Raw genomic sequence first — 20313 nt, forward strand, 5'->3', positions numbered from 1 at the left:
AGAAAGAAAATAATTATGAAGATACAGCATATTCTTCGTGAAGTTCTGATGTCTGATTACTGCTCATCGACAAGTGTGTCTCGTCTGTTTGGTCATGCGTGATTGCATCCAAACCCCGAAGTGGGAGTAATTGTGCATGAAAATTTGATAGGTTTGGATTAACTCGGCCAACCTCTTAAACACCTGAACGATCAATCGGTACGTATCAGAGGTAAACATAACGGACACGTTTGCATCAATTACTGTGTTTTTATCATTTAGGGAGGAACATGCAATCAGCGACGACCGTGTGGCCATCTTGCAATCGTTTACGATTTATAAGTACATCATATATATTGCATTGACGAAGGAAAATTGATTTGAATATACGATCGAAATCGTGGAGGTTTAAGTTTCGGTTATGTTACAATGATTTAAAAGCAGTAAAGCGATTGAATTATATTTAACAATAATAAACTTAAAATAAAATGATTTTCGCAACGTTCGAAGCTGTAGCGTATAGAAGAAGTGGGTTCAAGCACGACGTGATCGATACGTAACCGTTCTATCGAGTATTCCCGAAGTTAGCCGATGAGAGCCGAGACGAGTCGGAAAGCGACGGAGCCAGCCGAAGCGCAGTGAGCAAACGACGCGTACCGAAGAACGCGGGGTCTTCTCCGGCTTGGATTGAAACAGCGTTCGCGTCTACGGGCGCGGTTTTGCGTCTCGAGCTGGCGTTTTACATGGTAAAATGTCCTCCCTCGATTATCTGGACTTGTGTCGGCTGTGTCTCGTGAAGGACCGTGTTTCGGTGCCGATTTTCGAGGGTGAAGGAGACGTACGGCAAATATTTCTCAAAATCGCCGCCTGTCTACCGGTCAAGGTAAGCCAACTACGCCATCGCCTCGACAATGGCGATCCGCCATCTTGTGCATTTTCATAGCTACACCGCGTTTCCTTCATTGTCCACGACTTTTCGACCTCCCAGTAGATATCGTTTCGTCTCGATTATTTCAGAGATCGCCCTATAGACAAGAAATTACGGGTTACCTCCAGAGAAGCAATATCGCGGTAGATGTACGATACTGTTACACTGTTTTTCTTCCTTTTTCACTCTTTCTTAAGCCTTCGTTTCACCCAGCCACGACGCCAGCAATTATTTCGTAGAATTTTGCCGCGCTTTTTTACTACCTTAAGGCATTGCGTATCGTCCCAAATATTCTGCGGAATAATTTATACTATTGCGCCTTTGGAAACTGGCATATGCAATATTAATGCTCTATTTACAATGCGAGGAATTGAATAATGATCTTTCTTTTCGACATCTTGTTCGCGACATCATTTATTTATTTATTTATTTTATTTGTGAACTTATAGATGCAAACTCAATATGTAAACACAAATAGGGATTGAAATAAAATAGAAAAATGGAAACAGTTCCTGAAATATAATATAAATATAGAATTAAACTTGTATATATCTATAACAAATTTTTAAATACTATTTAAATATTATGTATAAAGATTTCTCAGAACACTCAATGAAGTAATTGAAAAGAATCAATTTTGTCTATAAATGTATTGAAAGACTTTAATTCTTGATTAATTGATTATATCTACTATACTTAGTTGTTGCAATAACATAAATTGTTGGGTTCTATTAAAATTACTTGAAGAATATAAATAAGTAAACAGATATAATGGCAAACACACTCATTTATAATTTTGAATAATAATAGATCACTAATTCTGCATTCAATTATAGTTTCTAAGCAAATTTTAGAACTTAAAGTTGTTTCAGTAGTAGATGTTTCGTAACATCTCAATGGATAATAGATTTTATATTTGATTGTATGTGTAATCTACCTTCATTCATGCTTCAGTAATATTAAAACAAAATTTTATTTACAAGTTTGAGCTAAATGAAACTTGTATACAACTTTGCACTCATATTTTATATGTATAATGATATGAATGCAAAGTAAATATTTTATGTATGTATGATTTCAGGTTGCAAGAGAAGACAAGTTACCCAAAAAGATATGTGATGATTGCGTGTATAAAGTAGAGCTATTTTATGAATTTTGGAATACAACAGCGAATGCAGAAAAGCAGCTTCTACAATGGCTAGGAGGAGTCAATTTAGAAGACAAACAGGGTTATGTTACCAATACTCTCAATCAGGTAATTTTGTTTTCTGTACAAAATATTTCTTTTATTTACAATAAAATTGATCACAATGAATATTTACACAGTGTATATCCAAATATGACAAAGTAGATATTCTTTTATTCTCTTGACATTCAGTTACATGTTTACTTGGTTACCATTGCACTGGTGATAAAAATATTTTAGACCTCAAACTTTTGTAAGTTTTTTCATCGTGTAGATGTTTGATCAAACTATACTGTTATCTGTGTAATTAATTTTTATGATTGAAGTATATCTTAACATTTTGCAATATATTGTAACATGGTAATTTATTATGGTTATGTTATGTACATGACTATGCTTAATTTTTTTATTTATTTATTTGAAACTGTTACAAAATACTATTTAATTAGATACAGTATATTTAAAGTTAATAAATATGTTCTGTATATTTAATTTCAGAATGTAATGAAACAAGAACAGAGTTCAGAGAACAGGTTAGATGGCAATGTGATGCAGCAAGTTGGCGAGCATCAAAACAATATGGGTATGGGTATGATGGATAATATGGGCCTGGGTATCCCTATGATGATATCCAGTGCTAATCAGCAGCAACAAATAACCTCAGTTCCTATGGACACAAGCGGTAATTCTGTACAACCCGTTCAGGCATTGCCTGGTCCAAGTTCACAAACCACACATAACCAAATATCACAGAATCAATCGAGCTCTGCGCAACAAGAAGATGAAGAAGAAAGTAGCGAAGATGAAGAGAACTCGGATGATGAATGTGATGGAGATGAAGGTATGTTATAAGTTTACATAATTTTTGTATTTTCTTGTTAAAATATGTTCATTTGGATATCTTAGTTTTTTTATAATACAAATCTGCATTTATGAATTAAATTTTTTTCAGGCCTACCTGTAAAAGAAGAAAGTGAGGAAGATCCCAATAATAGAACTATAGAGCCTACAACTTTTGTAAATGTTTCCTTGGCATGCGACGAAGCTGGTCCTTCTGGGCTACAACAGAAAATCTCAGATATACCTGAGATGCCAATGCCGCAGTCAACAGACGGGGATCCCAAAACTGGGTGAGTCTTTTATCCATATTTTGTACTTTAAGAGCCAAAGGTGCGTTCTGTTGTGGAGATCACATACACCTACACAGACATTTTAATATTTTCTTTTCTTTTCTTGAACACAAAATTTTCATGACTTAGAATTAATGAATTATTTAATTGATGGTTCCATAATTTATTATGCAGTATACAAGAACAAATTATAGTATTTCAATTTTGTTTCTCATTATTATTCTTTTATTACAACTGTACCCTGGGTCTGATTATAAAAAATTAAAAATAATTGAGAATTAATTTGTTTGGAGTAAGATTATATTTTTTTATTGAAATCATTGATGCAGTTAAACACGTGTGGTAATATTTTAGTTCTTAAATCTCAAAATAAATATTTGAGAGTTAGCCACCTAATTCAATCGAATGAGGTGCAGCAAGGTTACGAGGTAAGTTAATACACACCCCACAACCATCTTTGGCTCTCTGTATTTTGCAATTTGATATCCAGCGTCACGATACTAAGAGCATTCATTTAATCCATTTATTCAACCCATAGTAAATTTAATACGATCTTTAGAAGTACGTTCACTGCATGAAACAAATTGCAAAATACTTGAATATTCCTACATGTAATAGCATGTACATGGAGTTCATTTCAATAAGAATCGTTTTAACGTAATCACCGAAACTTGTGTCACAAGACATTTCAATGTATCATACATGCTTCTATTCAAATGAACTCTATCCTAGTTATTATTCGATACGTGTATAATAAATGAACAGAGGGATTCTAAACACATGTCCATTTTGTCAAACTTTATTACGTGTCATCTTTTAATCCGAATGCAAATCATTGTTTGTTTCTAGTACATAATAGTAAGTATTTAATCCCTCTGTTCAATTGGAAACCAGATGTTTACATGTTGTCAGTATCAATATCCCACGCTTACGTGAAGGCACAAAATGCCGCACACGGCCGACAATAAGGCCGACCAAAAAAAATCACAAACTAATGATTTCGTAAGCTAACGTCACGATGATAGACGCGCTTGGTGCATACGAAAGAGAATCACCAAGTTGTATTATAATTCGTATTACGAAAATGAGAAAAGAAAAACGAAACAAACCATACCGTTTCTTGTCGTCTTCGTGCTTTCCAAATGCCTACGCTTTTACATTATCGTCAGGACCATATAGTTATACTAGTATACCGGTTAGCTTGTAAGTGCTATCGTTCTGTTAACTGCGCATAAAATCCGCTGATAAACGGTGGTGTTCGCGCCACGGTCTCGGTTTCAATCAGCATCGTTTGTGGCTGGTAATCTTCTCAGATGCCAGTTTGAACAAGTGGTTTTTTTTTTAAACGAAAATTACTTCGATTTAATATAAATGCGAAGAGAAAAAATCATCGAAGATACGAAGAACGATCATCGTATGAAACGTACGAAGAGGACTTGAAGAGTCTCCTTTTAAGGCGAGTATTACTTCTATATTTTTATTATCAAAGATATCTCTTGTCCAATAGTTTGTAAGCATAAATCCGATGAAATTTATTGTTTGTTGTCGTCGTTTATCACGTTCACATTTAACGTGATATAAAAAGACGAGATTGTATCGAATCTTTCAAGTACTTCTTCAGCATATTTTTTGCTGAAAATTTGTTGTGCTTGAAACTCGCGTTTTTTTGCAGTCTGGTGGAAAATTAACTAGACTGCTTTTTATGATTGCTTCTGTTTTCCGATACTCGGGTATCGGGTAATCAGGCTGCTTTGTGCGCCTGTTAACGAAGCAAGCTTTTTTACGGCGCATTTTATATTTTCCTGTTTTTATCGTTTGATGCGGAAATATCAAACATTGCCTCTTCGTTTATGCAAGATTACAGTTTCGAGTTACGGTTCGAAAGTGTGTAATTTTTACGCATTTTTGACCAAATTTTTTTATTTTACACGTTTTATTTAGACGTGTTTGTATTTCCGATGTTATCGCGTTATAATTGTGAGTGAAATATTCGAGAGGAAAATTGTTGGCTGAAGTTTGTGCCAAAAGAAGATCAGAAGACAGTGCACGGACGTTGGATGTCATTTTACAGGTGAGAATCCAAATTTTCTTGTAATACTAATTTAGTCTGATTTCTAAACATACTGTATCGTTAGTAAAGAATACTGATTCCTAGCAAGGGTTTGCTTTTTCTAACTTTTTCTCGCCAAGTTTTGCAGCTTAACTATTTTCCTTCCTTCTGTTGGTTTGCTGTAGAGAAACCTTTTCATTTCTTCCTCCGTTTGTGCTAATTTTTTGTAAGTCTAAAAGACGTGGAAAGGAGAGGTATAGTTTCTAAGATTAGATGCGAAAGGCATTCTTATTAAACTCGTTATTTAGTTTGAATAGAAATCTGCAGAAATAGGAGTTTTGTCTTTTTTGTTTTTGTTTACTTTTATTGCAAGTGAAGGTGTTAATCTTTTATATGTTTTGGCCCTTGATGAGAAGCTTAAGAGCTAATTAACATTTCTATTAAGAAATATTCGAAGCTTTTATTAATTAAATTGTTTATAAACTTTTATACATAATAAATATATATTTTAACATATATAATATGTTAACTATAATGTATGTCATTAGATATGAACACGTTGACATCCATAGGAATTTATGTGATTAGATATACTTTTGCCTATAAATAATAATTAAATACTTAAATTTTGAAAATAAAAATATATGAAAACAATAGTTAAGATTTATTAAGCATAAAAAGAACTACCTAATGAAACTTTCATCTTCAGCGCCGCAGTCAATGTGTTGAATAATTAAATCTGTTACACAATATTATTCGCTGCATGCAGTAAATCAAGGTCAACTTACAGGTAGGTGAATGGATCGTTTCCATAAAGGGCCAAAACATTAACATCTCAACTTGTAACGATTAGAATAAATGAAAGAAAAAAAAAGGCAAAATATATATTCAATCAAAAAAACTATTTATGTGACTGATAAATAAAATCCTACTAAATATTCGTCGTAACGTTCTTATTTAACAGCTAAATTATATTAAGTAAAAGGTAAGACACCGTGAAAACTTAAAGGTAAACTCTTTACGATCTTCTGAAGAAAATCGTGAAGACATAGAACGATGACGACAAAACTGTCTCAAGCTCTGCACCCTGGTCGCACTGTGTACGCTGTGTCTCGGAGAGAAAATCGCAATGCCCAAGCACTTTGCACACGGTCACTTTTGCAGAAATCATCACGCAACGTTGAATACAGGGTGATACGTTCGACACAAAGCGAGTACCGTCAAATATGCAGCTCGACCATTTCGCTGTAGGGTGGTTACACAATGGCCGCGTTGGCCATCGTTGACACGGGACAATGTCCTCTCATGGCGAAGCGCAGTTGAGCGTGTTTAGCGGCATTCTCTTTGTGTCGCGTATCACCCCGTATTTCGTCTCTCTGCTTTCCTATCTTTATTCACCGCCTGTTGCAAGGGAGAAAGCAAAAGACCACCGAACGAATCAAATGGCAATGCTATGTGCACCGTACGGTATTGTTCGCCGCTGCATTGTCCTTGGGTTTTGTCGATTTCAGGGAAGCAAGCGAGACCTTCGGTGGATTATCGGGGATGCTGCGTCAGATACTTTCGCCATCGCCCGAGACGGGGGACCCCGGTCTGCCCGTCACTTGTACCCTGCTCCAGAACAACTCGATGTTCTCGAATCAGTCATCGATGATGCCCTCGACGTTCCAAACGATCCCGTCCCACTTGCCATCCATCTGTTCCGACCAGGGTCTCATGGACCACGTGCAGTTCGTCACCGAGTCCCATCCCTGTTCCACGTGCGGCCTCGAATTCCGAAGCACCCTGAAACTGAATTACCATATAAGAACCAGTCACCCCGCTCTGCCGGAATTCGAGCACAGTATAGAGAACCCGATGAGATATTCGTGCACCATTTGCTCGCGGAGCTTCTTCGCTCTCAGCCACCTGAGAATGCACGAGGTGACTCACTCGGTGCCGGCCACGTCCTGCGCCTCGGTCCCGACGATATCGACCTCGATCAACGTCGAGAAGACGTTTGTCTGCGATCGTTGCCCGGCCAGTTTCCGCTACCGTACGCTCCTAGAACGACACAGGAGGATGCACGAGGTCGGCCAGGAGAAACCTTATTCCTGCCCTAGGTGTCTGATGCGCTTCGAGACCCGAAATCTGTACAATCATCACGCGAAAACTCACAAGCCCGTGCTAACAGGGAATAATAGAATCACCGACACCGTTGGCTCTTCCGGTGATCCGGTGACTAGCAGTATTAGCGGCACCCTGACGACGTCCAAGTCGGTTGTCTCGTATCCGTGCGACTCGTGCTCGAAACAATTCGCGACGGTCGAATCTCTGACCACGCATAAGGCTGTGCACAGGTCCAGACCGCTCGTTTGCGACGTCTGCGGCAAAGGTTTCACACATCGCAAGTATTACGTGGTGCATCAACGCATTCACACCGGGGAGAGACCGTATCTTTGTGCCATGTGCGGGAAGTCATTCACTCAGGCCTCCACGCTTACCGTCCATCGGCGATATCACACGGGAGAACGACCTTACACGTGTACCTTGTGTGGTAAAGGATTCGTCACCAGAACCATCATGCTGAATCACATGAAAAAGCATTAGGAGACACCGTGGGTGCACACAGGTTGACGCAGTGATGGGCTAAAGTTCGACGTTCAGAAATTTGGTTGCCTGGAAATTTAGAGAAATACCGAGTTTATCAAGTTATTAGATTTTCAGGAAATTTAGAAATCTGTCATTTGTAGGAATTTGGAGCAATACGGAAATTTCCAAATTTTGAAAATTATAGATTTGAAAATTTAGGAAGTACGGAAAATAAAAGTGTAGAAATTCCAAATTTTCAAGTTGAGATATAGAAATTTGGAAATTTAATGTCCGAGTAATTTGGAAAATTTACGAATTTAGAAATTTAAAAAAATATTTCAACTCAGAAATTTCGCGAACACAGTTGCGTGCCCATCACGTATGAGAAGCACATAGAAATGTGCCAGCTACTGATTTGGTCGTAAAATTAAAGTTGAGTTAGTTGTAACAAAATTTTTAGTACAACTTAATGCTCTTTATTTCGATAGGAAATAATTTAGGACAACTTAGAGTTCTTTGAATTTGTTCTGATTATTGATTATTGAAAACGGATAAAGTGCCTGAAGGTTGATTATAATTAAGTAGATAGCCTTATTACCTTATGATGCGTAATAGGATTTTGTTAATATTATTGCGTTGATAGTTTTGCAAAGTTTATTGCGTTTTTAAGTTAAAACATTTGTTAATTGTTAACTATAGAAGTCTATGAGAAGAAACAATGGTAATTCATTAATCTTGCGTGTAACGTGCATGTCGTCACTGTGATATTGTTCGTTCGTACATTCAACGGATAGGATAATTATATAGTATGGAGATTCGGTCCGCGAAATTAGCTACAATTAAAATTAGTACCTGTGTAACGAGCTAAGTTTTAAATGTGCCTAAAAGATAGAATTTTTGAGAATTTTTAATCGATAGGAAGGAAAAAAAGATGTTCTAAATAGGAAAGATAATTGTAAGTAAATTGCGTATTTAGAAATTATTTGATGTTTACGAAATGTTAAAACAGATAGAGAAATATTAGTATACGATTATCGTACGATATTTTAGGCATTTTTCAGTTGAATCTATAGATAGAAATAACTAGCATTTCGGCCTTAACGATGAATTCATGTGCCTCTGATTAATGTAAGTACAGGGTTATTACATGTTACATGAATATCATAAGACGTAAGTATGAAGACGCTTAAATATTTCTATGTAATCTCGTCAAAGATCTTTGCTACTAATATTATTAAACATAGTTGTGATTAATCGTTGGACGTGATCGTTACCGAAGAATTTCTATGAATTTTATCACTCCTGAATGTAATTTTTCGTCTAATTAAAGTTTTCAATGTTATTGGACAATTTTTTAACCATTTTTAATTAATGATTCATTAGTATTTCGTTATCTGCGCGTACTCAACAAAGGTACAGTATTATCGTTATTATTTAAGTTTTATTTTCAAGCTTTTCTGCTGCGATGCAAATCTAGATAAAAATTTAGGTTTTCGTAAATAAAAATCGTATTTTGACACGAAGTATTCGACGAGTGTCTTTTTTTTATTCACATATTCAGTTTAAAAATCTAGGAATATTAATGGTGCAATCTCGCATTCAAAATTTGTTTTTCTTTCCCAAAACTGATGTGGTAAATATATGTTTGATATGTAATTCGTGTGGATAAATCCAAGATGGCGGATTCTTCCTTGTGAAACCGTCGGTAAAACAGTACATCATGTTGGTAAGTGTGCAACAGAGATTGCTATCGACGAAAAGTATAATTGCACTTAATAAAATAATTATGCGTTTATGTACACTTAGTTGAATATTTAATATTTTTTCTGTCAGAAAATACAACGCAGCTTCATCAATTATTTTCATATTTTTTTTTAATTACTGCCCATTTACACAAGTCTTATAATCAGGAATATGATATAAATTATTTAAAAAACGACCACTGTGAAAGATACTCGATTAATCGAGAAACATTATTCAGCAGTATATTATTACATTTTATAGCTAGACTAAATAATATATTCCTGAACTGCATATTTTTAAAACACGCTGTTTTAAGAACAATTTATAGCGAGAAGACATTTAAATACAGAGAATAAAGAAAATACTGGAAAGCACCGAGGCACTTCTATAAATGTGTTTAATTTCGTAAAGATGTTCACGGGTGTTTGACCAAAATTGTCCCCGCAAAAATCTGCTAAAAGATCCGAACGTCCCTTAAACGGAAAGAGTACAGTATAACGATCGAGTATGAATTCAACTATCGATTGACCGCCGTTTGTGTCTCTCTTCTTTCCAGATATTTTGTGTCAAAGCTTGAGATGCTACCTCAGGATGAAGAGCAGGAATGCGGGGCGAACGAGATATTCGGTCAGGAAGAGACAGAAGAGCTGCTCATCACGGATGACAGTTTGCACGTGCCTAAGGTGGAGAACGCAGAGGTGATCATCGCCGACGATATCATTCAATGCCACCTCTGCGGAGACGGTTTCATAACGGAACAAGCTCTCGCTCTGCACCTAAAAATCCACGAAGAGGAGGAGGTTCCCGTCCAAGACGATCATTTAGTTTGCGAGCATTGCGGTTGCAGTTTCGTCACTGCGGCCGAGTTGTCCGACCACCAATTGGAACACGAAACGGACGATGCGTACAGTTGCGAGACGTGCGGTTTCGTCACCGAGCACAGAGAGAGCTTGATCGCTCACCAGAAACGGCACAACATCGACTACAAGTACGAATGCGAGATCTGCGGTGCCAGCTTCGTCTCGCAGGACACTTACGAAGAGCACCAATCGATGCACACCAACAAAAAACCCTTTCAATGCGACATCTGCAACGCCACGTTCCGTTATCGTCAGGGTCTGAGGCTGCACGCGAAGCTGCACCAACCGGACTACGTGCCGCCCCAAAGGAAGCATCACTGCGAGTTATGCAACAAGCGTTTCTCCAGGAAACAGGTATTGCTGGTACACATGAAGACCCACGGAAACGTGGGACCTCAGAAAGAGTACGTCTGTCCCGTCTGCGGCAAGGCCGTGTCCAGCAAGACCTACCTGACCGTGCACCTACGCAAACACACCGGCGAAAAACCGCACATCTGCGACCTCTGCGGCAAAGGATTCATCTCGCAGAATTATCTGAGCGTCCACCGACGCACTCACACAGGCGAGAGACCACATAAATGCACCCACTGCGAGAAACGGTTCACTCAGCGAACCACTCTGGTGGTGCACCTCAGGGGCCACACCGGCGACCGACCCTATCCCTGCACCTGTTGCCATAAGTCGTTCGCCTCGAAAACGATGCTCAACTCGCATCTCAAAACGCACGCCAAGCAGACGGCTCGACAGCAACAGGAGCAACAGCAGCAACAACAGTTGCAACAGGACTCAGAGATACAGGATCAGGAACAGTCCCTTGATACGATCACTATATTGTTACCTAGCTAGGGTATCTCAGAGTATCGTGTAGGTACAGTGACGTGAACAGGACCTTGATGAGATGTGGAGCTCATTTATGTTCGGACTGGGTGATGTGAATAGTCTGACCTGTGGTTGGAATTAGTGTGATGCAGGTATCATTTTGATATACGTAGAGGGTCTTTCTGTCTGATCACGTTGTCCTGTTTCTATTTGGTTGTTCTTTTAGTGCAATTTTTCTGGAATTCTAAATTGATTTTTTATTTATAATTTCGACTTTTATTTTAAGTTCATTACTATCGTGTGTTCTATTCGTCCCTTGCCGAGGGATAAAATAGTGTGTGAATATCTTGGTATATTGTCACTCATAAAACAGTGGACTTTTGAAACTGGTAATGTGTTGAATTAAAAAATAAATGAATGCAAAGTTTATTTGAAAGAATTGACAAAAGAATGACAACATAGAAATTCAGAATAAATGTGGATAAGATAAAGAAAGTTCCTTTTACACTGTAATGAGATGATACGAGTTTGTTCATAATTGAGTAAAAGGTAGGAATTCCATCGTTCGGATGTTCGTTTATTTTTATACGATGATATCGTGCACAATGTGAGAATTTATCGAGATCGATTGAAATATTGAGGGTGATATTTCATTGTTAGCATTTAGAGTATTTATTCGTCACATTCGTAATTTTACATTTGATCATTGTTCGTAATTTTATATAATTTCATTGAACGAAGAAAAATGAATTTCCTACGTGAAAAGAGAGTTTGTTCGTAAAATAATTTGTTATAAATTGCAGTAATCTGAAAAAACAGTTGATGTTCGAGTTCCTTGCTAGCGCCTACGTTAGGACCTTGTGTGAAAAATATTTTTTATAATATCTGCATTGAACTGCATTTTATACCGCAATCTACGTAAAAATTAAGTGCAAACGTTATGTACATTCTCTGTTAAGAATTCCATATTTTCTTTCTTTTTTCTATTATTAACGTTTAGGAGATAATTGTAAATTAACCGCTTGTTTTTTTTTTAAACTTAAAACTGCAAGCCGTATGTGTAGAGTACGAAAGTTATAAGCGTGTAAAGTAGCTTTTAATGACGTTACACTTTATATTTTCATAATTTGTACTTTGTATTCATCTCGCACAGGCGTCGAATAATAGAAAATTCCTTAACGAAGTATGATTTTATCGAACACAACCGTCCACGCTTTGGAAGATCTTTTTACATCGTAATTACTTAAATACTCAAAGTTCTTTTTTATACGCACACGTGATCTGCTTCTTGACGAATCGTACACGTTCCATTAAAATCGTGCGAATGGTGCTTTCAATTAAACAAACGAACTTTACATACATACACGTATATATATGATAGTGCCTTAGTTGTTACGCGATGCATTTCGAGGAATGTGCATTTATAGTATCCGAATTAACAAAACAATTATACAGCAAGTTCAGGCAGCCTTTAACAGCACATGTAACAATGCTTCGATACGTGCAAATAAATTAAGTGCAAGAACAATCACGCGAATGGTTGAATTTATCGAAAACCAGTACTTTAACTTGTGATAGTGTTTTCATTTACATTAATTAGTGCACGAGAATTGCTACATACACAGTTGTCCTAGGAATTTTTTCCTTTCAAACGTTATTTGAATTTGTAAAATTGCACTTGTATTAATTTATAACTGAGAAATATAATTGTACCGAACAATTTACAGAGAAGCTTATTTAGTGTGCAGCTTCTTGCACCTCGTGCGGAGCAAAGAGAATTTTTTTTTTATTATTAATGTAGTTGATAATTGTTAGTGTGATATGTAGCTTTAGCGAATGTAGATAGAATTACTTGCATCGAATGAAGAGCGAAAAATCACTTTTAATTCACAAATTGCGAACTTGAATGAGTTGTATGACAGCCAATTTTTACATCGAATTGTTTATCATTTGGATCAGGTACAAGTCTTTTTGTAAGCAACTTCATAAGAATAAATGATGCAGTAAACATTCCGTTTTATATTTGTATCAAACATTAAATATTCGAGCTATACTCTGTCCAGATACGAGTGCAAACCATAATCTTTGAATACTCCGGAATTAAAAATGCTAGATAATACTGTAAATGCGGTCAGTTTCATTTCAGAACTTCTGCGAATATTTTCCAACGAGACATTTTCTTTTCCGATACCTCGTCAAGAAATCCCTGCAGTAAGTAGCCTCAAACTGTACAAATATCTTCGAACAGTCATCGAATAGGAAGAACCGTAGCTCAAGGATCTTCTCCTTACCTAACACTTTCAAACCGCATTAATCCGTTGATGTCTTCCGTGCAACCTTGACGAGGTGTTCGAGGTCCGCTTAAACCCTCTTGTATGTTTGCAGAGCGAAAATCGTGAAACCGGCCCGGCCTGGTGTCACAGAATCACCGCAAGATCCCGAAAATAAAACAGCATCGCTCAGATGCGAGTCCTGTGACGAAGAGTTCGGAACCGAGGCAGTTCTGCTGGTTCACAGAACCGAACGGTCAATCCTTCGAACCCGAGAAGCCCTGAAGAAGGCCGAGAAGAAGTACACTTGCGATGCGTGTTGCGAAACGTTTACTAGGAAAATACAGTTGTTGAAGCATAGACGGGTTCGATGCAAAGAATCGAACGAACCGAGGCAGCACCGAGCGAATAAGACTGTCAAGGTCAAACGGAAGGATCAGAATGCAGGACCCATCGAATGCAACGTCTGCCACAAAGTGTTCAAGAAGAAGAAGTACCTGAACGTCCACAAAACGTTACATGGAGCGCCTCACATATGCCACGTGTGTGGAGCCAAGTTGACCTCTGAGTATTATCTGAAGATCCATATCAGGAGACATAATAAAGAGTTCACGGAGTTCTGTGAGGTCTGCAACAAGGGGTTCTATTTGAAGGCGACCTTGAAGACCCACATGAGCGTTCACAGCGACGACAAACCCTGCACCTGCGAGATCTGCCATAAGTCCTTCGGCAACCGCGTGTACCTGAGGAGCCACATGAAGATTCACAGCCAACCGGAGAGCAGGAAGAAGTACAGATGTGAGATCTGTGGGTTCGAGACTTTTTACAGCTACTGTTATAAGGAACATTTGTGGACACACACGGGGGAGAGCCAAGTGGCTTGCGAGGTCTGCGGAAAATTGATCAGAAGGCAGTACATGAAGATTCATATTAGGATACACACGGGAGAGAAACCGGAGATCTGTGAATTCTGTGGGAAAGCGTTTAGTTCGAGAAAGTATCTGATTAAGCATCGTAGGACGCATACTGGCGAAAGACCTTATAAATGTAAAATTTGTGAGAAACGGTTCACGCAACGTGGGACATTGAGTGCCCATTTGCGTCGACATGAGGCTGCTAAGTGAGGTTTAGGAATTAGTTCAATTTGTGAGATAATTTGAGATAGCTTTATTTTTTAAAATTGCGTGTAGTAAATGATAGGTTGTAGGGAATAGGTGAGAATTTCGAATATTTGAATATTGTCGTGTAAGTCTTTGTACACGCATAGGGACATTAGTGGTGCTTAGCTGTGATGATACTGTATGCCTGGTAAGTTGGCAGCTGAAGCAATACAGTTTGTATAGCTTTCAATTACCATCTTACCGGATGTAGTATTTTAAATTTATGATGTTTAATGTGGCCTATATTTGTTAAGTTGTCAATCTAATATTTGAATATTCGAAATTGTTGGTACAAATAAAAATTCAGACATTTTAACTATTTTATTAGACTCTGATTATTTGAGTTGTTTGATTGAAAAGATCTTGTTCGTATTATTTCAATAATTTGTTCACGTTCTGAAAGTAACATCAAATATTAAAATATTCGAAATAATGTAATTTGAAATTCAAATATTTTGATTATTCGAATTATTCAAATATGTGAATTTTCATTCACAGAATTTGATATGCGAAAGTTAGCGATAATATTAATTAAAAATAACGTTAACGTAATTAGTCAAAGTTAAAGTGTTGAAATATTTATTTTTTAACATTGGAGGATTGTGAACCTTCCTTTTATGAAGGCTTTAATTATGTATAATTGTATACTATAAAGTAATATATGTTACGTTAATTAGTTAAGTTAATTACACTGTACATAATGTAATAAAGTATTATACCAAGATAAAGAATCATTTTATATATTAATAAGATAAGAACAAAGATATTTATGGTAAATTAATTTTCAGTTTAATTTGATTTTATAATTAACTGAAGACACTTCAGAGTTCGAAAATATTGTTTCTCGTAGTAATTTTACGCAAGATATCAACCACTGGTAAGTAAATAATACACTTTTAAAGGGACAGAAAAGTTTGATTTTGCTTCTGAAGTTTCTCTAATACTAATTAAATAACAGGATGCTGTAAAGTTTATTTTATTATTAAATTTATGTATAAAATTGATAGTTTCAGTAGGAAGGAAATAATTCTTCCAAAAGAAGTAAATATAGAATAACATTTTTTTCATGCACAGTTTTATTTTTGAAAAAATTTTAATGTTCAAAATATTTTTGATGAAATATGTTTATTGTCTATAAGATGATAATTTTAACAACTCTTGAGAATTTTATAAATAGTGAATGTTATAAATTTATAGATGTAATTATTTATTGTTAAAATGAATTATTAGTTATTATTTATCACAACGTTATTCGTATATTTAATATAGGGCGTGATGAGTTTGAGGTTTTGAGAACTTGAAAAGTTAGATATTTGGAAACTTATGGGAAAAAATCTAGGGGTGTTGAAATTTAAGGTTCAGAAATTCGAAAACGTAGGGAAGTTTGAAATTTTCAGATTTACAAACTGAAATTTTGACTACCTGTTTCTCATTGCTGTCCCAAGGTCAAATCGTTAAAGGACTTCGTATCCTACAACGATCGATTGATCTACGCTCATCAAAATCCACCCACACACAAAGTGTACGATAAATTGCTCGTAGAAGCGTACAAGAAGAACCTACGGATCGTGTTCGTCTTCTAAATCGAAGAACTATCCCATCACCACGTACCGTTTATTACCTTGTTAAACCCCGACTTTTCTGTGTTTCGCACGTTGACGAGTGTTGTCCGTTCCAGGTGCCAGGAGATCACCGTCGAGGAAATGAAAATCGAGCACATAGAAACGCTCGAAGGTATGGAATTGGTCAAGTACCAAAACGAGATATGCACCGTGGAGGAATACGAAGACATCGGCCATCAGGAAATAGTGACCGACACCTTAGAGTACACGGAGAACGAGGAGATAAAAATTCTCGACGAAGACACCGAAATAGAGACCGAAGGCAACCGGCAGTACGAGAAACACGAAGTGACCAAGAAGTACACTGTGATCTACGAGTGCGACATCTGCAACAAGAGAATGCGCAAGAAGCTGCAGTTCCTGAAGCACAGACAGAACCACCAAAGGAACATGGAGGGAAGTTGCGAACGCTGCGAGGAGTGCGACAAAACCTTCGTGGACGAGGAGAAGCTGAAGAAGCACATGATCAAGGTGCACCAGAAGGAGAAACCGTTCCAGTGCGTGCTCTGCGGCAAGTGTTTCAAGACGGAGGAGTTCCTGAAGACGCACCTGAAGCAGCACAACAAGCGTTTCATCTGCGACGTCTGCGGAATCTCGAAGGTGTCCGGCTACGACCTTCGTCTGCACAAGAAGAAGCACAACGAGGAGTACGTAACGCACTGCGAGATCTGCGGCAAAGGCTTCTACACTAATCAGACCCTGGAACGACACCTGTTGAGCCACACAGGAGAGAAACCGTTCATTTGCAAGGTCTGCAACACTCCCTACGCCAGTGCGGCGTATTTGAACACCCATATGAAGTCCCATGGAGAAAGGGAGAAACACAAGTGCAACATCTGCAGCTTCGAGAGCTACTGGAAAGCGGCTCTGAAGGTGCATCTGAAGATACACAGCGGAGAGAACTTGATCACCTGCGAGATCTGCGGCAAGTCCGTGTCCAGCAAGGCGTATCTTCAGGTTCACATGCGAATACACTCGGGAGAGAAACCACATGTGTGCGAGGTGTGCGGGAAAGCGTTTAGCGTGAGGAAGTATTTGATCGTTCATTTGAGAACTCATACCGGAGAAAGACCGTACGAGTGCAAAGTGTGTCAGAAGAGGTTCACTCAACAGGGCTCGTTGAACTCACATATGAAATCGCATAATGAAAGAAAGTGACGAGCCGGAAAATCGCGCTGAGGTGCTGGGAGAGGCCGGTTGAACTTTGTTATCTCAAATTACAGTGGGTCAAAATTTGTTAGACTTTGAGGAGTTTCGTGGATGTCATAGTGATTTTGTATGAAATTTGAAAGACATCTGAGACATTTTGAATAGTTTCCATTTTGTAAATTTGTGAATTTGATCTGTTCTAAATTTCAAAACTAAATTTGTATCTTCAAAAATTATTTTTTAATTACAATTTTGGACTTTCAAATTAAAAGATACTTTTTTGTACAATATGTTGAAGATCCTTGTAAGATGAAAATCGAATTCTATTAAAAACTATTAAGAATCACTATGAAATCTCAGTGACCCATGTAAAGTAGCATCCATAAGATTCCTTGGAATACTTCGTATTGATTTAGTATCATTTTAAGAAACATCACTGTCAGTAATGAATACTGAATACCTAAAATGTCGATAGAACTCAATATTGATTACTTTGATATTAATTATTCTAATATTATCAATGTATATCTGTGGTGATAAATTTTTTGATCTCGTTTGAAATGGGAACAGATTGTTTCTGATACTTTGGTTAGATAAGTTATGCGAATTGTGTTTTACTATTGCTGCCATTTGTTGCATAATACATAAAAGTTGATGCATTATTATAGTTTAATGTGTCAGGATCAAATTTTAAATGAGCAGGATTTAATATCAGAAAAATATTAAGGCATGGAATAGGAAATGAAATTAAAACGCATTTCTCTGCAGAGTAATTATTATTTTAAATAAATATCTTTCTTAAAAAGAATTATTCAATTTTATGAGGTACAGGGATGTTCACTGCTAAAGTGGCCAAATTGTTATTATGCTAGTTGCAAATTATTAACAAAATTATTATCAAAAAATAATGTTTTATATTCTGTTAATCAACTATTACATTTTTTAGAGAATCTAATGATTATATAAAAATAAAAATACTAACACTATTTTTATTATACGTTTGTTTTAATAGTATATCTTCAATATTGTAAAGATTTTTTTTAATAGAAAAATTAGAATGATAATCATATTGGACAATACATTTTTATAGAAACTATTTTTTACTCAGGTTCTTTTTAAATTATAATTTAAAAGAACATTGCATATTATTTCTCTCTCAATTTCTTAATATAACATCATGACAAACAAGTGCAAATATTAAATACTCCACGCAATCATCAATCATAGAATAATTATAAAAATTCCAATAAATATACCACAAAATGATAATTATATTTTGCAAGCTAAGTTAGTAATTTAAAAAATAGATTTTGCAATAAATGGTCTTGTACCGAGACTGATTCTGATTCAGCAATATTTAATGAATGTAGAAGATTACATACTCAAGATCACTATTTTAATTTACGAGGTGCCATGATATACAATCATTAAAAACTAATTAAAGGTGTTTTGTATATCCTCTAATTTCCATTTCATGAAACGTACACATAATGTACATCGCAATATAATGTAACGATACTAGCGTAATATTCTCTTCCTTAATAATTATCCATAAGTTATGGATTTATAATACAATGTCTATAGTTCGTTGTCACTTTACAATAATTCGTTCTTTCTCTACTTGTAAATATAAGTTATGGACACGTTAACGCACACTGATAAAGTTAATTACATTTCATTTACTTTTTTTGTAAGACCGCATTTTCCTGTATATTTTTACCTTTAAGTAGCTTAAGATTTATGCTAAACATTAAATGAGGGAATCTCAAAATCTCATGTTAATTGTTACACATTTTCCTCTTTTCGTTTCTTGATTATTATATCAGTTATTGTAATTAATGTAACATTATACGAGTTAGATACTTTTTATTTTTATCAAGTTTATTATATGTTGAATCGATGATCAAGAATTCAGAAATTTGTAATAGAAGTACAAACATTCGAGAGTTTATCAGTGCATGCCACTTGCTCACGGGCACAGTTGTCCACCATAAAACCGTAAAATTTATACATATATTAAATAAACTCTTTTATATGTAAATTTCTTCCAAAAGAATATGTAAGTTATTCTGTATACCAGTACAAGTAATATAAAGATTTTATCCTTGTAAAACCACCTTTATTATTCCAGCAATTTACCAACAAATTATTAAATTAAAAACATAAGTGACTGTAGACATTTTGTGACGAGACACTTCGTGACGAGATACTTCGTTCAGGAAGAAAGAAGAGGAGTCTAAAGGAGTTCAAAGATCCAAGCGATATTGTACTCAGTGTATTTCCGAATGTAACTCAGCTTGCTCTCAAATAAAAGACCAAACCTCGTTAAATCAAATTGTCGTTACATAATAGTGTACGAATCGCTATTGACGAAACTCTTTTTTTCATTTCATTCGCAGGTCCGAGGAATGGGGATGTCCGAGAACCGGTATCGACTTGCGCGTACGAAAATTACCCACGGAAGTCTCGTTTAAAGATCAGCCGAAGAATCAGTGCTTTATCAAGGAAGAACCGATAAGCAGCGACGAACTCCGTCCAGAAATTCAAAGCAATTGCGTGTCGAAGAACGAGGAGGAGATGTCCGACCCTTTGGCGTTGCCGAAAATTCAAGCGTTCTATCAGTGCGGGGTGTGCAATAAGCTGTACAAGATGAGATACCGTTACGAGAGACATTTGGTCGCGCACAGCGACGCTCGTCCCTATCAATGCAACGTTTGCGAGAAGTTCTTCAAGACGAAAGACGTGTTGAAGAGCCACAAGAGGATGCACACCGGCGAGAAGAAGCACGTCTGCGACGTGTGTGGACACGCGTGCTCGGACAACTCTCAGTTGGCCACGCATCGGAG

At 36.6% G+C, this 20313-nt stretch overlaps 4 protein-coding genes and 1 long non-coding RNA gene across 18 annotated transcripts in view; 4 read left to right on the forward strand and 1 right to left on the reverse strand.

The window, feature by feature from the left end:
• The first annotated feature begins 588 nt into the window (after window positions 1-588).
• Window positions 589-20313, forward strand: part of LOC100882515 (uncharacterized) — a 54622-nt gene continuing 34897 nt past the window's right edge. For 4 of the 14 annotated variants that reach the window (XM_076533574.1, XM_076533567.1, XM_076533570.1 and 1 more), the window contains exons 1-4: window positions 594-862; window positions 1989-2162; window positions 2592-2934; window positions 3046-3223. In XM_076533574.1, the coding sequence (XP_076389689.1) occupies window positions 731-862; window positions 1989-2162; window positions 2592-2934; window positions 3046-3223 (827 nt within the window). In that variant the 5' untranslated portion in view covers window positions 594-730. Of the gene's footprint in view, window positions 863-1988; window positions 2163-2591; window positions 2935-3045; window positions 3224-10143; window positions 13278-16374; window positions 19581-20313 lie in introns of those variants that run through there. The other 10 variants (XM_076533566.1, XM_076533569.1, XM_076533575.1 and 7 more) reach the window with 8 other exon arrangements.
• LOC143264796 (uncharacterized) lies at window positions 2167-4426 on the reverse strand. Its single transcript, XR_013038732.1, has 2 exons — window positions 4338-4426; window positions 2167-3292 (listed from the first exon to the last, which is right to left on the reverse strand). It is a non-coding gene; the product is annotated as an uncharacterized LOC143264796 (long non-coding RNA).
• Window positions 4720-9194, forward strand: LOC105662611 (uncharacterized). The gene is made up of 2 exons (XM_076533585.1): window positions 4720-5294; window positions 6785-9194. Exons 1-2 carry the CDS (start codon window positions 5281-5283, stop codon window positions 7860-7862), a joined length of 1092 nt encoding a protein of 363 aa, XP_076389700.1. The 5' UTR covers window positions 4720-5280; the 3' UTR covers window positions 7863-9194.
• The window catches only part of LOC100876314 (uncharacterized), a 57865-nt gene continuing 46854 nt past the window's right edge, over window positions 9303-20313 (forward strand). Inside the window, exon 1 of the mRNA XM_076533586.1 lies at window positions 9303-9472. Coding sequence (XP_076389701.1) covers window positions 9427-9472 — 46 coding nt within the window. The 5' untranslated portion in view covers window positions 9303-9426. The remainder of the gene's footprint in view (window positions 9473-20313) is intronic.
• LOC143264795 (uncharacterized) lies at window positions 13370-16395 on the forward strand. The gene is made up of 2 exons (XM_076533584.1): window positions 13370-13477; window positions 13652-16395. The coding sequence occupies exons 1-2, from the start codon at window positions 13392-13394 to the stop codon at window positions 14658-14660; spliced, it is 1095 nt and encodes a 364-aa protein (XP_076389699.1). The 5' UTR covers window positions 13370-13391; the 3' UTR covers window positions 14661-16395.

The sequence above is a fragment of the Megachile rotundata genome, chromosome 7, assembly GCF_050947335.1.
Source record: "Megachile rotundata isolate GNS110a chromosome 7, iyMegRotu1, whole genome shotgun sequence".
In the NCBI taxonomy this organism is placed as follows: domain Eukaryota; kingdom Metazoa; phylum Arthropoda; class Insecta; order Hymenoptera; family Megachilidae; genus Megachile; species Megachile rotundata.

Excerpts from the sequence above, each read along its gene's own strand:
- LOC143264795 (XM_076533584.1), top strand. The coding sequence starts at position 13,392 with ATGCGGTCAGTTTCATTTCAGAACTTCTGCGAATATTTTCCAACGAGA. Across the intron at positions 13,478-13,651 it reads CTCGTCAAGAAATCCCTGCA|AGCGAAAATCGTGAAACCGG; the intron begins GTAAGTAGCCTC and ends GTATGTTTGCAG.